General features: G+C 42.4%; 3 protein-coding genes and 1 long non-coding RNA gene across 5 annotated transcripts; all 4 read right to left on the bottom strand.

The window, feature by feature from the left end:
• Position 1: 1 nt before the first annotated feature.
• LOC130202196 (uncharacterized) lies at positions 2-1998 on the bottom strand. Of its 2 annotated transcripts, none has more exons than XM_056427567.1 (4): positions 1842-1998; positions 1245-1577; positions 990-1147; positions 2-835 (listed from the first exon to the last, which is right to left on the bottom strand). In XM_056427567.1, the coding sequence occupies exons 1-4, from the start codon at positions 1900-1902 to the stop codon at positions 737-739; spliced, it is 651 nt and encodes a 216-aa protein (XP_056283542.1). In that variant the 5' UTR covers positions 1903-1998; the 3' UTR covers positions 2-736. The 2 variants fall into 2 exon arrangements, with proteins under 2 accessions (XP_056283542.1, XP_056283541.1); XM_056427566.1 differs by having other exon boundaries at positions 1245-1580.
• A 1147-nt stretch (positions 1999-3145) lies between these two features.
• LOC130202220 (uncharacterized) lies at positions 3146-4150 on the bottom strand. The gene is made up of 2 exons (XR_008833312.1): positions 3780-4150; positions 3146-3404 (listed from the first exon to the last, which is right to left on the bottom strand). It is a non-coding gene; the product is annotated as an uncharacterized LOC130202220 (long non-coding RNA).
• A 2122-nt stretch (positions 4151-6272) lies between these two features.
• On the bottom strand, positions 6273-8960 carry LOC130202190 (uncharacterized). Its single transcript, XM_056427558.1, has 7 exons — positions 8909-8960; positions 8318-8647; positions 7946-8218; positions 7813-7860; positions 7172-7258; positions 7063-7091; positions 6273-6830 (listed from the first exon to the last, which is right to left on the bottom strand). The coding sequence occupies exons 2-7, from the start codon at positions 8568-8570 to the stop codon at positions 6765-6767; spliced, it is 756 nt and encodes a 251-aa protein (XP_056283533.1). The 5' UTR covers positions 8571-8647; positions 8909-8960; the 3' UTR covers positions 6273-6764.
• Positions 8961-11359: 2399 nt separating this feature from the next.
• On the bottom strand, positions 11360-13743 carry pnrc1 (proline-rich nuclear receptor coactivator 1). The gene is made up of 2 exons (XM_056427565.1): positions 12964-13743; positions 11360-12352 (listed from the first exon to the last, which is right to left on the bottom strand). Exons 1-2 carry the CDS (start codon positions 13237-13239, stop codon positions 11966-11968), a joined length of 663 nt encoding a protein of 220 aa, XP_056283540.1. The 5' UTR covers positions 13240-13743; the 3' UTR covers positions 11360-11965.
• Between the last annotated feature and the right edge of the window lie 988 nt (positions 13744-14731).

A 14731-nucleotide genomic window follows, 5' to 3' on the forward strand; every position in this document is an offset into this window, starting at 1 on the left:
GATGTCCGTGGTGCAGTACGGTGACACCGGAGCAGCTGACAGCACACGGATCAGATGACCTTCCACTGGTCTGAGACCTGTTGGTTCCTCCTTCTGTGTTTGCAGCTTTTCTGAGAACTGAAGGAGAAGTGTTTTGGGGAGAGTGTGGGCAACAGCAGCAGCAGAGCCCTGGAGGTCTGACCCTCTGATGAGGACCAGAGAACCACCATGAACACATGAGGACAGTCCAGACTTCATGAGGACAAAGTGTAGTGGCGCTTCCGGGGAACGCGAATCAGGGGGCTGTAGTGGCACCTTTTGGGAATCGACAAAAAAGAGGGGGCTGTGTTGGCACCTTTCAGTAAGTGGGAATCAAGGGGCTGGAGTGGCTCCTCCGGGGAAAGGGAATCAGGGGGCTGTTCCGGCACCTTCAGGAAGCAGGAGTCAAGTCGCCATAGTGGCACCTCCGGGAGTGGGAAACAGGGGCTTGTAGTTGCACCTGTGCAGAACAGAATCAGGGGGATATAGTGGTGCCTCAAAGGAAAGGGAATCAGGGGGCTGTAGTGAAGCCTATCGGGAAGTCGGAAACAGGGGCTTGTTGTGGCTCCTGCACAGAACAGAATCAGGGGGATGTAGTGTTGCCCTTTGGGAATCGGGAAAGAGGGGCACCTTTTGGGAAGCGGGAATCAGGGCTATGGTGGCACATTTCGGGAAGTTGGGATCATGGGTCTGTATCGACACCTTCAGGAAGCAGGAGTCAAGTGGCCATAGTGCACCTCTGGGAGTGGGAACAGGTGGTTGTAGAGGTACCTCTGGGGAACAGAATCAAAGGCATGTAGTGGCACCTTTCAGGAAGCTGGAAGCAGAGGGCAGGAAGATGAGGGTCGACTGGCAATCGCCACAGAAAGACAAGTAGACCTATGTTTATGTATTTATATTTCTTTACAGATTCATATTTAATTTGGAATTATAATATTAAACCTCAATGTGTTAAAGGAACCAGTCTTCACCTTCAGAGAGGCGGAGCAGGAAGACTGTGATGTCATCACGTCTTGGTGGTCTTCCTCCACCTCTTCTTCCTCAATCAGCCACTTCACTCTGTGTCTACATAGTTTTTTATATGTGGACACAGAGCAGATCACCTCCTCAGAGTCCTTGTGTTCAGTCACTGGGGAAGATGGAGACGTTGTGAGAGAAAGAAGAGGAACTTCATCACTATCATCATTATTATCATAATGTTAGAACATGATGATGTAAATACTCACTGGTCACAACAGACAGAATAACCTTAGCATCTGGACCTTGATGGTGTCCTAATCTGAACTGTCTGCATCTATAGCGACCAGCATCTTCATCGGTGACCTTCTTTATAACCAGAAAACAATTCTCTGAAACACTCAGTCTGTCTGATTTATCTTTGGCTTCAGCAACAATCTGCCCTTCTTTAACCAGATATACTGCTATTCTACTCTTTAAATCATCAAAGATCCAAACAGTAGAGTCACAGTTCTTATGATCATCCATCACATTGAAACAAGGCAAAGAGACTTCATCTCCATCTCTGACAGTGAAGGAGGGGTAACGTTGTCCTGTTGCTGCTGCTGAGAAGATGAGAGAGAAATGAGAAGTATCAAGAGAAATCTAAACGTGAGTCTTAAAGTCAGAGTGAAGATCCTTTTAGACACAGCGACAGAGTGAGAATGTTCCTCATCGTTGGTTTCTAAGAGTTCATTGAACTCACTATTCACCTCGATGGGAAACACACGTTAAATGAAGGTTCGAGGTCATAAAGTCACATTAATATGAATAAATAAGCTTCTTTAATGTGTATGTAGTCATATACACATCAGATGTCTCCTTACCTGTAAACTGAAGCACCAGAACCAGAAACCAAGAGGCTTTAATCCATCTGAGCTCAGCCATCGCTCCTCTCCTCTCTCGTCTCTCGTGTCTCTGCTTCTTCTATCGTCTCTGAACTTGTTCCGTCTTCAAGACGAAAGTTGAATCTACTTCCTCTTATTAGCGACGTGTCACTTCCTCCTCCCTCTTATTTTTATGCACTTCAGGCCGACATGAGGAGAAGTGAAGTTCACACTGACGTCAAGTATCTGGAATCAACACCAGAGACAATTGAACCCTGTTGGGTTCAAACTGTTTCCTCTCATCCAGTTCTGTTGAAGTCGACTCTCACAACTCAAATCAGGCATGTGCACAGACATTTTGGGGGACAGGTGCTCAAACCCAAAAAAAGGGCACCCAATGCCAAAAAAAAATGGCTGCCAGAGTTGAAGCATAAGCAGCATTCCACTGATGACGCTGTCCTCAACCTGAGTCTCCTCTGGGCAGCATCAGACAGCTAGCTTACATTTTCTTTATGAATAAAGAATATTATTATATAGCAACAACAGTACAAGTGTTCTGATTGGCTAATGGGTCGTCATGCCAGCCACGTATCGCCCTCCTCGCTGGTCTGATACGGATCTGTACTGCCCTCTGACGTCATTTTCAAAATGAGCGATATTGATAGACAACAGCCAAGAGCAGTGGTCCTCAAACTAAGGCCCTCGGGCCGGATAGGCCCGCCTCCACATTTGGCCCGGCCCTCTGAACAAGAGAGGCCTTATGGTGCGTTCACACCGGACGCGTCGAAAAAATTCTCGACTCGTCTGACGCAGCAGTCTCGACGCGCGTCGAAAAAAAGTGTGTTCAGACGCGTCGCGACCGCAGAGTACTTCCACTTTTTAGTGGACCGAGCTGCACTCCCACTGCGCTTCTCTCTCTCTCTTCTTCTCTCTCTTCTTCTCTCTCTCTCTTTGATACGTGTCTCTGAGACTTTTCCACCTGCGGCGGCAGATCTCCTGCCATGAAACACATATGCCGGCGGTTGCTTGATAGTAGTGTTGTTACGAGATGTGCCGACGCTTCGAAGCGTGTGTCGAGTAATGGAGGGGGCGTTTCCTCGAAGCGCGTATCGAGGCTTGCTTCATTTAGGGGAGGAGCCAAAAATGATGACGTCCGAAGCCTCGCTGCCCGGCTGTACCACGTGACTGCTTCGGGAAGTGGTTCAGATATTGCCGGGAGGCAGTGGCGGCTGGTGACTTTTTTTGGGGGGGGGGGCGCAGTGGTTTAAATATCACTCAACAATGAGAAGAAGAGAGGTTTTGAGTAGAATATTGTAAAAAACAAAGCTTTATTTCAAGAACACAGCGTGCTCAACACTGTCCAACAACAACTATCAACACACTGTAACTTTGGGCATGAGAGGTTCAGAGCAGCTTTAAGGAACATTGGGTTGGGTTTCAGAGGTTTACACAATAAAAGAGTTTCACCCTCACATGAAAGAGGTTCAGAGCAGATGTAACTGATGTGGAACGGGCATGGAAGAAGTCGGCTCAGATGGTGGATTTTCCCAGCACTTATTTATTCTGCAGAAGACAACAGAACACACACATTTGCCTTCTGATCTGTCTCTGCACTTCCACTTCCCTCAGCAATATAAAACCATTGTCCATGGAAGACAGGACCACATTAAATCTAAATAATAACAATTCTCATCAAAAACCATGACATGTAACATACAAGGGAAAACAGAGACCCCTAATGGACAAAATAAATAACTACATGAGCTAGAAAGTGGCTCAATGAAACCGCCACCAAACGTATATTTTGACAGTCTAAATGACACGACAGCTGGACGCCGGGATCGTATTAACATTCCATTACTGTATGTAACATAAACGGTTAATTTTTATTAAAGAATATAGCCAAAATAGTGCAAAATCGTATTTCACTCAACTCACCCTCGGCAATATAAAACCATTGTGACGGAAAGACGGACTCAGGAGCAGGAAGTGCAACAGATGGAAAGCAATTTCCGCAGGAAACAGATTTTTAAAAATAACGCTATATAAAAATAGCTCATTAAAATAAAATTCACAAACACTCAATAATATCGTTGAACAACAAACAAAAATAAAATACAATACATTGAAAACAAGAAATGACAGAGTGCATTTCTAACTGTTTGACAGAGTAGACCCACTATATGTAAAGAAAAGTAGCTCCTCTCTTTAAAGTGGTCAAACTTCTCAATAACTCTGGTTAAAGTCCATCATGTCTGTAACCAGCCTGTTTCCATTATTCTGGAGGGAATGTGTCTGTTTTTCAGAACTTCTTCGTTGTTTTCGATGTCAGTTCGGTCTGCAAACAGGGTTAGCTTCATGCTGTTAGCGAGTTAGCTCCATGTTCTTAGCTAGATAACCCGGCAAGATTCGCTTTACACTTGTCTGAAGCTCTGTAGATCCCTCACCCGTTGTAGTCAGAGAGTTTCCGTCCCAGGACTTTGGAAAACAGACAGGGGAAACAAAAACGAATTACTCATGGAGCATTCAGCTAACCAGCTCCGGTTAGCATACAGGCTTGAGGAGAACCTCCGGGTCAGCGCTTTGCTGCACAATTTTTAAATCCGGATGTTCGGGTCCCAACTCTTTCAGCCTCTTCTTGTCAATATCTGACCGTCGATTGAAAGGTGTTTGGTGTAGAGATACCAGAGTTTTCAGTCGCCGACGCCATGCTAACATAAAGCTTCTGCTAGCTATGTTGCTCGCGTACCTCCGTGGAGCTCTGGGCAGCAGGGTTGCCAGGTCTGTGTGACACAACCAGCCCAAAAACCAGCCCAATATCAGAACTCAAAATATGCCGGTGCCAAACCATATACACTGCTTTTAAAGTTCAACAGCATTGCTATCATTGCCAAATGTATTGTAATATCTACAAAGTAACAACATATGTTTAGTTTGCCAGCATTAAAAGCAGTTTTCCCTCAAGTTATTTCACCTAGGTCCTAAAATGGCCTTGTGTAATTAGATACAGTATATTATCATTAATAAAATGTGTTATGCGTGCTGATCTGGAGTCAGTTTGGTAGGATTTGGGTATGAATAAATTATTTCATTTAAAATATGGATTTTTATTTAAAGATATTCATGTAATTTGCATGCAAAATAGGTCTACGCGAACCAAGGACAACAAATTCAACCAGCAACACTTCAAAAGTGGCCCGATTCCCAGGAAAACCGGACCTGGCAACACTGCTCTATGAGCTGAGGAACATACTGGTCTCTGATCTGCCGAATAATCCAATCGCTGCGCACATTTGTGCGCAAGATTCGGTTTCATCCGCCAATGTGAAGCGGTCATTGCCAAACGACTGAAATGTTGTATCGATGCCGTACACACGTTAGACCAGCGCCTCGAAAAGGGAGGGCTTCTCTCCGTGATAATGGCGATATATTATATTTTTTCACATTAACTTAAGTGGTTGTTGACAGGGGCTTACGGTCTCCCACACACATTTAGCGCGTCAACACGGTATATTTACTATTTAAATGATTTGGCATATAATGTTTTTTGACAGAATTTTTTTTTTTTTCTTCTTCTTTTTTTTTCATCTCCAAATTTTAAGAGGTGCGGCGCCCTAGCGCCCCCTATGGACGAACCGCCACTGGTTGTAGTGGTACCTCCGGGGAACAGATTCAAAGGCATGTAGGGGCACCTTTTGGGAAAAGGGAATCAAGGGGCTGTAGTGGCACCCTTTGGGAATTGGGAAGGAGGGGCACCTTTCAGGAAGCTGGAAGCAGAGGGCAGGAAGATGAGGGTCGACTGGCAATCGCCACACAGAAAGACAAGTAGACCTATGTTTATGTATTTATATTTCTTTACAGATTCATATTTAATTTGGAATTATTATTGGCGGACTGAAAAGTTGAAACCAACGAAAGGGGAATGGAGTAAAAACTTTAAAACACTCGCTCGTATCTGAACTCTTTTTTCTTGTTTCGACCTTGTGAATTATATTAATCTTCAGATTTATCTTGTGTCTCTCTGGAGGGGCCGGCCCCTTAGTTTGAGAAACACCATGAATAAAGTATTAAAGAAGCTCCACAATGAGACGCTTCTGATGCTTTGATCCATCAGTTTTAAGGAGTACTTTTACTGATAATACTTCTGTATTTTCCTTAAGTAGCATATTGAATCCATTACTTTTACTTGCATTGGAGTATTTTTACATAAAGGTGTTGGTGCCTTTTTGAAAGGTGATAATATCATATTTCTGTACATCGTCAGGCCCCTTTGGGTGCATCTCTCTGTATTCACATACATGTTCAGCCAAACAGAGGAAAGCTGCACGACTAGAAGTGGACCAGCGGAGGAAGGTGGTATACTAGTAGAGGCGGGACATTAAATCAGCAATAACACACTGTTACTACATGGAGGAATCACAAAACACAGTGTAGAAAACAACTCTCTTTATTTGCAGATCTTATAGTGATCAGATATTACATTAAGAGAAGAGGTGCTGACTCCATTGAGGCTGAACAGCCATTGGAACACAGGCACACCCTCACAGATATGTGAATGCTGAATGAAAGTGGATTAAAAGGAGTTATCCTATAAATAGTAAATGTTCAGATCAGCTGTGAAATGTTCAGCTGGAAGATAAAAAAAGGAAGTTCAGAGTTAAATGTTCCTTCCTGTTAAATGAAGTTAAGATCAGCTGCTGTGTCGTGAACAGGTGAGAAACATGTTCACAACTCATGCAGGAACAGATCATTAAACTCTTTTCTCAACAAGCAGGATTTCCATCTGAAAGATATTCTCAGAAATGTACAACAACAGATTTGTTTGTGGTTGTCACGAAGGCTTCGTCCCCCCGGTGGAACGTATTCAGACGGACCTCCAGTTCACATGATCTCCACCTGTTGAGACATGTGTTGACGGGCTGGTCAAACTCCATCAGGAGGTCGGATGTTTTCATAGTTCACGGTTTCTTCTCCTTCGTCATAACGCACCTGTGAGAAAACACACCATCAAACATCACGTTGTGATCCCAGTCCTGCAGCTGGCTCTGGAAGTAGATTTCATTCTGCACGTTACCCAGAGCAGCAGTAAAAATACTCTTGAGACCGTAAAGAACCTTTAAAGCCTCGAATGCCTCAGAGAGCAAATACTGAAGAGGAGAATGTAGTGAAGAGAACCAGCTGTAACAATAACATGTCATCATTAGGGGGTTAAAACACTCACAGCGGCTTCATCCCTCGGAGGTTTCTTCTCTGAAGAGACAAAAGAAAGAGTCGACTTTAGTTCCAGTAAAATCCTCTTTCATGAGCTTTAATATGTGGATGTTCTTCACCTTTCATTCTTGCCCAAATGTTGACGGCCACAACTATTATGACGAGAGCTGCTAACCCAACCGGCACCAAGATGACCCTCCACCAGCCTGGAACCAGAACGGGAACATCAATGCACATTTCATTTGAGTATTCAGACTAAAATAAACTTTATTCACGTTAAATCACATAAATATTCAGAAATGTTTACATCAGCATGAAAATTAAAAGTTCTATTTGTTCAACCTGAAAAAAAGATTTAATTCATGAATGTAAGAGTCCATGTCTTTAATTAACAACGTGCATATTATTTTTGCTTTTACAGCCTAAATAAATAATTTATTTTGACTATCACTTTTTGTATTTATTGCGTTGACTTTGAAAATACCAAAAATATTAGACCTAAAATTTAAGAATTAATGAAAATAAATTAAAACGTAAATGTGTTAAATGTGAGGAGAGAAACATACATGGACATTTATTGTAGTCACTACATTGTAGTTCTGTTCAATCTTCACTAATTAACTAAAAAACTTCTAATCTATGTAAAAAAGTCACCGTCACCATAAATATTCTGAATTATTCACATCATGATGAAATGATGAGTCACTACTTTGTAGTTCTGGTGAATCGTCACTGATTGCAGAAGTTGTCGTGGTTTTACCTGAAATAGTGTCATCTTCAGTTGTTGTTGTTGTTGTTGTGTCTTCACCTGAACAGATGAACACAACTCAACAAACTAAAAAACTTCCAATACATGAACACAAGTGAATATGAATAACTTTAAATATTCTCACCTGTTTTATCACCTGAAGGAGGATTTCTGAACGTAAACTTCTGCACTTGGTCGCCAACGGTCACTTCACACATCCATGAATTAAACCTCAATGTGTTAAAGGAACCAGTCTTCACCTTCAGAGAGGCGGAGCAGGAAGACTGTGATGTCATCACGTCTTGGTGGTCTTCCTCCACCTCTTCTTCCTCAATCAGCCACTTCACTTTGAGTCCACATGGTTTATAATATGTGGACACAGAGCAGATCACCTCCTCAGAGTCCTTGTGTTCAGTCACTGGGGAAGATGGAGACGTTGTGAGAGAAAGAAGAGGAACTTCATCACTATCATCATTATTATCATAATGTAAGAGAACGTGATGATGTAAATACTCACTGGTCACAACAGACAGATCAATCAAAGCATCTTGACCTTGTTGGTGTCCTGATCTGATCTGTCTGCACACATAACGACCAGCATCTTCATCGGTGACCTTCTTTATAACCAGAGAACAATTCTCTGAAACACTCAGTCTGTCTGATTTATCTTTAGCTTCAACACCAATCTGCCCTTCTTGAACCAGAAATACTGGACTCTTGAAATCATTAAAGATCCAATAAGTAGAGTCACAGTTCTTATGATCATCCATCACATTGAAACAAGGCAAAGAGACTTCATCTCCATCTCTGACAGTGAAGGAGAGGTAATGTTGTCCTGTTGCTGCTGCTGAGAAGATGAGAGAGAAATGAGAAGAATAAAGAGAAATCTAAACGTGAGTATTAAAGTCAGAGTGAAGATCCTTTTAGACACAGCGACAGAGTGAGAATGTTCCTCATCGTTGGTTTCTAAGAGTTCATTGAACTCACTATTCACCTCGATGGGAAACACACGTTAAATGAAGGTTAGAGGTCATAAAGTCACATTAATATGAATAAATAAGCTTCTTTAATGTGTATGTAGTCATATACACATCAGATGTCTCCTTACCTGTAAACTGAAGCACCAGAACCAGAAACCAAGAGGCTTTAATCCATCTGAGCTCAGCCATCGCTCCTCTCCTCTCTCTCGTCTCTCTGCTTCTTCTATCCTCTCTGAACTTGTTCCGTCTTCAAGACGAAAGTTGAATCTACTTCCTCTTATTAGCGACGTGTCACTTCCTCCTCCCTCTTATTTTTATGCACTTATGGCCGACATGAGGAGAAGTGAAGTTCACACTGACGTCAAGTATCTGGAATCAACACTAGAGACAATTGAACCCTGTTGGTTCAAACTGTTTCCTCTCATCCAGTTCTGTTTGAGCGACTCCAGAACTCAAATCGTTTCTATATCCAATGATCTAATCTGATGCAGCAACACACACACTGTGTTAAGACTCACGCTGACATACAAGCAAACCAACAAGGGCATCATGTTCAGTTCCACGGTCAGAAAGAAGAAGACTGAGAAGTCGAGGGTGTGAAGATCGTGGCTTCAGATAAATGTTTGCAGCTAAAGCAACTTGTTCCTTCAGAAGGTGTTCAGAGAACAGACAGGAGTCATGGTGATGACTCACAGCATGAACACACAGGTGAAGAGTCCGTGTCATGGACCACCACGGGTTCACTCTTGATGTCCGTGGTGCAGTACGGTGACACCGGAGCAGCTGACAGCACACGGATCAGATGACCTTCCACTGGTCTGAGACCTGTTGGTTCCTCCTTCTGTGTTTGCAGCTTTTCTGAGAACTGAAGGAGAAGTGTTTTGGGGAGAGTGTGGGCAACAGCAGCAGCAGAGCCCTGGAGGTCTGACCCTCTGATGAGGACCAGAGAACCACCATGAACACATGAGGACAGTCCAGACTTCATGAGGACAAAGTGTAGTGGCGCTTCCGGGGAACGCGAATCAGGGGGCTGTAGTGGCACCTTTTGGGAATCGACAAAAAAGAGGGGCTGTGTTGGCACCTTTCAGTAAGTGGGAATCAAGGGGCTGGAGTGGCTCCTCCGGGAGTGGCAAACAGGTGGTTGTAGTGGTACCTCCGGAGAACAGAATCAATGGCATGTAGTGGCACTTCTAAGGAACGGAATCAATCAGGAATCCGGGGGCTGTAGTGGCTTCTCCAGGAAGTGCGAATCAACCGGCTGAATTGGCACCTTTGGGGAAGCAGGAATCAGGTGGCTGTAGTGGCGCTTCCAGGGAACGGGAATCAGTGGGTGGTAGAGGCACCTTCCGGGAAGCGTGATCAGGGGAATCAAGCGGCTGGAGTGGCGCCTCTAAGAAGAGGGAATCAGGGGGCTGTATTGACGCCTTTTGGGAATAGATGTTTTGTTGTTGTCATTTTTCACCGTTTTCAGCTTTCGTACTATGACGAACTCCTCCCACAAAATGTATCCGCTCGACTTCAATTTAGTTTCAGGTTGATCTGAAGTGCGTAAAGGTGAAACGTTATCAAAATGTTGTTGACCTTGACATGGCGTGGCGGCCATTATTATACCGTTCCCTGTGTTGTAACTCCAAGGTTCATCATGATGCCGGTCCAGGCCGGAGAACATTTACATGAAGAAACTATCGAATTTATCATACTGGCGAGATGAAGTTTTACTCCTAGTGTAGTCGGAACTCCTTCAGACAACTGTGGCGCATCGAGGACAGGGTTCGTTCTGTAAGGTTGCCGGTTTGAGTCTCTGGCCGAGTTTCTTGCATCACTGGATAAACTGAAAGTTTGTTTACTCCGTTGCTGGCACTGTACATTCTAACAAACAAGAAACACTATGTTGGGATTATCATAGCGCCACCTACTGGCGAAAGGAAATTTGTGTAAAACATCTATATTAAAATATACTTACATATGTATGTATATATATATACGTGTATCTATGTATACACACATATATACATACATGTATATATATATATATACACACACATAAATATAAAGACTGTACCGGATTGTCATGAAGGTTGTTTCTTGACTTGTAATAAACACAAAAACATTTAACGGGGGGTAACCAATATTTTATTATATATACTATTTTATTTAGATATGAAAGAAGTTCTTCATAAAACACAAATTGTGGCACCCGGAGGGGGGGGGGGGGGGGCTGTTAACCATGTTCGTATAACTGTAATGGAACAAGACAATAGCTCAACCTCCTCCTCTTCCTCCTCCTCCTCCTCCTCCTCTTCCATTCAGAAAGACTAAACTTCCTTGGCGGCGAACACGTGGCCGAGAGACGATTTCACCAGTTAGTTTCTACGGCAAGTCGATTTATTTCTTGGCCACGACGAAGCGTTATCGATTCCTTTCAAAGCGTCAGAAAGAGTCGCGTTGTGTTTCAGGAGCAGCAAATGACATCCCCCCCCCTTCTGGATGCCGCTCTGGAACAGCTTGCGATTTTTTGGCGGGAGATAAAATGTAAACTTATCCGGCTCCGTGTTCTCTGAAGAAGTCCGTTCAAGGGAACTGGCGCTCCGGTTGCTCGTCTTCGGGTTTCCTCGCTCGTCTTCACTATTGACCCAGCGAGCGCGACCGGGGGTCAAACACGCGGCGGCGGGAGGAGGAGGTTTCTCACGGAGCCTCCGGATGAGGAGGTTTTTTCTTTTTGTTGAAAAAACAACAACATCGTAACAAAACTAGAATCTGATAAAACAACGAGGAAAAGAATATACACAAATATATGTTTACAATATATTTTGTACAGAAAAAAACCACAAAAAAACACAAACACAAACACATAGATAAACACACACACATAAACACGCACAACTTATCCAAGAGAAAGTTGCGTCATCCCTCTGCACCGTGTAAACGTGCCGGAGACGTCCTCATCCTCCCGCCGCACACTTTCTTACATCACACAAACAACAACAACAGCAACATATTTCCCAAACGGGCCGACGCCCACGTGCGCGTCCGTCACACGTCTCCGTCACACGCGGTTAACTGTCCTCCGGTTAACCAAGAAACTCCCGACGTTGCATTGCGCCAAACTCGAATTCGGCGTCATTTTCTTCTTTGCCCCTCCCCCTCCCAGTTGTCCTCACACGAGTCCCATGCGGCGCCGGCGGTCACGACTCTCCTCGGACCTTCAGCAGCGACTTCAGGTCGACGCTCATCTGCTCCCGGCGCCGGTCGCTCCGCCGCGGCTCGCCGCCCCCGACCCAGTGGCTGGGCGGCTGGGGCAGGACGCTCGGCGCCGGCGGCTCGCTGAACTTGGCCCCGGCGTAGACCTTCTCGCCGTCCTTGAGAGGTTCGGCCTCCGGCGCGCTCCTGACCCCGCCGGTGTCGTGGAGGAGGGGGAGGAGCTTATTCGAAGGGCCGGGGTCTTTCTTCTTCTTCGCGGGGTGAGCCGGGCCCTGCTTGGCCCTGTGGCCCCGTGTGACCGTGCTGTGGCCGGCTTGGCCACTAGGGGGCGCCGCTCCTCGCTCCGATCGGACGCCTTTGGACTTCAGGAGCTGAAGAAACCGGGGAAAAAACCCGTCATTAAACCAGTTAACAGAGTCAGAGGGGGTCCTGGGCCCCATAGTCCTGGTCTTTACAGTCCTGGTCTTTGTAGTCCTGAACTCCCTTTTCTTAAGCAGCTTTGAAAATAGTTAAAGAAGTGGAGATATAATTTGACAGACACCAAGTTGAGGTCTTTTAATGTTGTCTTGTTGTTGTTGTTATATTTTATATAAAATATATATATTTTATATATATATATATATATGTATAAATATATATATATATATGTATAAAATATATTTTATAAAAAATAAATATATATATGAAATATATTTTATAAACAAACCGTATGGGTTAGACACTTTTTTCTACGATTTGAGTGTAAATTAATTTTCTAAAAAAGAGACTCATATATATAAAAAATGTATAAAATATATTTTATACATATACAATATATATTATATATATATATTTAAATGTTCTTAAATATGACTGAAACCTAAAATCGATCACCAAGACAATGCAGGTGTAAACACTAGTTTATGGTATTATATAAACCTCACGACACTAATATCCTTCAGCAAAAGAGAACAACAACAACAACGGAGGAAGTTGACGTCACCTCTTTCCTCGGTGGCTGTTTGAGGTTGTGGAGGCTGAGCGCGCTCTGTGGACCGATCGGCGGCTCGGTAGGGCTACTACTGCTGCTACTGTTGTTGTTGTTGTTGTTGTTGAGGTCTGACAGCCGGATGCAGGGGCTGCTCCTCGGAAACTTCCGCAGCTTCCTTCCTCCTTTCTTCTTCCGCAGCGCCTGCCTCGTTTCCCCCGACCTCGGGTTGTTGTTCTCGGCGTCGCCGATGTCCGCTTCGGGGCCGCGAGCCGGAGATTCGTCCAACATGCTCCTTCTTAATTTAACTAATAAACTAATCGGATATCAATGTTTATCATTTCAAATAATATCTGCCGCTAAAAATAAACGAACGGACGTCCTTCTAGCCCGAGATGGCGTCGGTGCCGGAGAGCTTTTTAAAGCGGAAGTACTGAAGCGCGGTCATGAGACGCAGCTTCCGGTGGGGTGTTTCAAAATAAAAGACACTCTGTTGACAAATACAGAGGCGCAATGCGCAAACAACGGGTTATTCTTCAACAATAAAGTCAATTCATATTAAAAACGAGATTAAATGCAGAATTTACATGTTTAGTTTTTACTGTATTTATACTGTTAACAGTTTTTTATTAACCTTTTATTTGAAAATGTTAATATTTCTTCTATTTATAAATGATTAGGGTGTTTCAATGTTTTTGGTTTATTGTTATGTACCTTTCACAAAGTAAACGTCCTTGTATGTGCAAAGTTATTGGCAGTAAATAGTTCAGATTATGTTTAACAGCAATAAACTAAAGTAAAATTTTTCAAAGATCCACCGTGTGTTTATATTATTGTTCTGTTAAAAACATAATAAATGTGTCTCTTTTTTCTTCTCCAGCATAAAAAGTATTACAACATAAAGATACTTTGCCACAAGTAAAAGTATAACACGTATATATACAACATACCAGTTTTATTTTATTTTTCATTGATAGTAAAATTTTAATATATGAACCGTAATATTGAAGATTAATTATTTGCATGTAAAATACTTTGTTTTTTAATTGTGTAAAACTTCTCTCAGGTTGTCAGTAATGTTTTGTAAGTGTTATTTCATAATATATCATCAAATATATAATTTATTACTAATATATGGACAAGCAATGTCTAAATAGTTTAAGTTTAAATATTAATTATGAACATTTTGGTGTATTGTAGTGGACGAATAAAATACAAGTACCTTGACTTTGTACTTTCCATCACAGTGTTTTCATACGGTAAAATGTCTCAACTTTTATTTTGTACACAAACTTAAAAAAGAAGGTTAATTTAATTTCATGCACTCAAAATGTTATTTATTTTATATATATATATAAATATATAAATTAATATATACATATATATGTTTATATATATGTTTTTTTATATTATTTTTTAAATATGTTTTAAATAGTGTTGCTCCAATAATTTCTACATACTTTGCACAATGCAAAAATAAGAATAAGAATAAAATAGATGACTAATGTGAATTTAAGTTTAAATGTCAGAAAGAAGGTCAATTTAATTTCATGCACTCAAAATGTTATTTATATATATATATATATATATGATTATATTAGCTCTCCTTGATGTTTATGACAATTCTCAATTCTTAATTATTAATTATGATCGGAAAAATCAACAGTTATTTGTTGATTGCAGCTTCTTTCTTCAAGCACATTGCTGCTTTTCTTTTGTTTTATTATTGTAAATCTAATAGTTTTGGAGTCATTTCAAGACTTTAACTCTGCGGGAAAATGAG

Source organism: Pseudoliparis swirei, chromosome 12, assembly GCF_029220125.1.
Source record: "Pseudoliparis swirei isolate HS2019 ecotype Mariana Trench chromosome 12, NWPU_hadal_v1, whole genome shotgun sequence".
Taxonomy (NCBI): Eukaryota; Metazoa; Chordata; class Actinopteri; order Perciformes; family Liparidae; genus Pseudoliparis; species Pseudoliparis swirei.

Bases quoted from the DNA above. Each gene is read 5' to 3' on its own strand.
- LOC130202196 (XM_056427566.1), bottom strand. From the start codon at position 1,902: ATGGCTGAGCTCAGATGGATTAAAGCCTCTTGGTTTCTGGTTCTGGTG. The intron at 1,581-1,841 runs GTAAGGAGACAT...TCATCTTCTCAG, and splicing joins TCTGGTGCTTCAGTTTACAG to CAGCAGCAACAGGACAACGT. The intron at 1,148-1,244 runs GTGAGTATTTAC...CATCTTCCCCAG, and splicing joins TATTCTGTCTGTTGTGACCA to TGACTGAACACAAGGACTCT.
- LOC130202190 (XM_056427558.1), bottom strand. From the start codon at position 8,570: ATGGATGATCATAAGAACTGTGACTCTACTTATTGGATCTTTAATGAT. The intron at 7,092-7,171 runs GTGAAGAACATC...TTGTCTCTTCAG, and splicing joins CATTTGGGCAAGAATGAAAG to AGAAGAAACCTCCGAGGGAT. The intron at 6,831-7,062 runs GTGAGTGTTTTA...GTTTTCTCACAG, and splicing joins CTCCGAGGGATGAAGCCGCT to GTGCGTTATGACGAAGGAGA.
- pnrc1 (XM_056427565.1), bottom strand. From the start codon at position 13,239: ATGTTGGACGAATCTCCGGCTCGCGGCCCCGAAGCGGACATCGGCGAC. The intron at 12,353-12,963 runs GTGACGTCAACT...CGGTTTCTTCAG, and splicing joins AACAGCCACCGAGGAAAGAG to CTCCTGAAGTCCAAAGGCGT.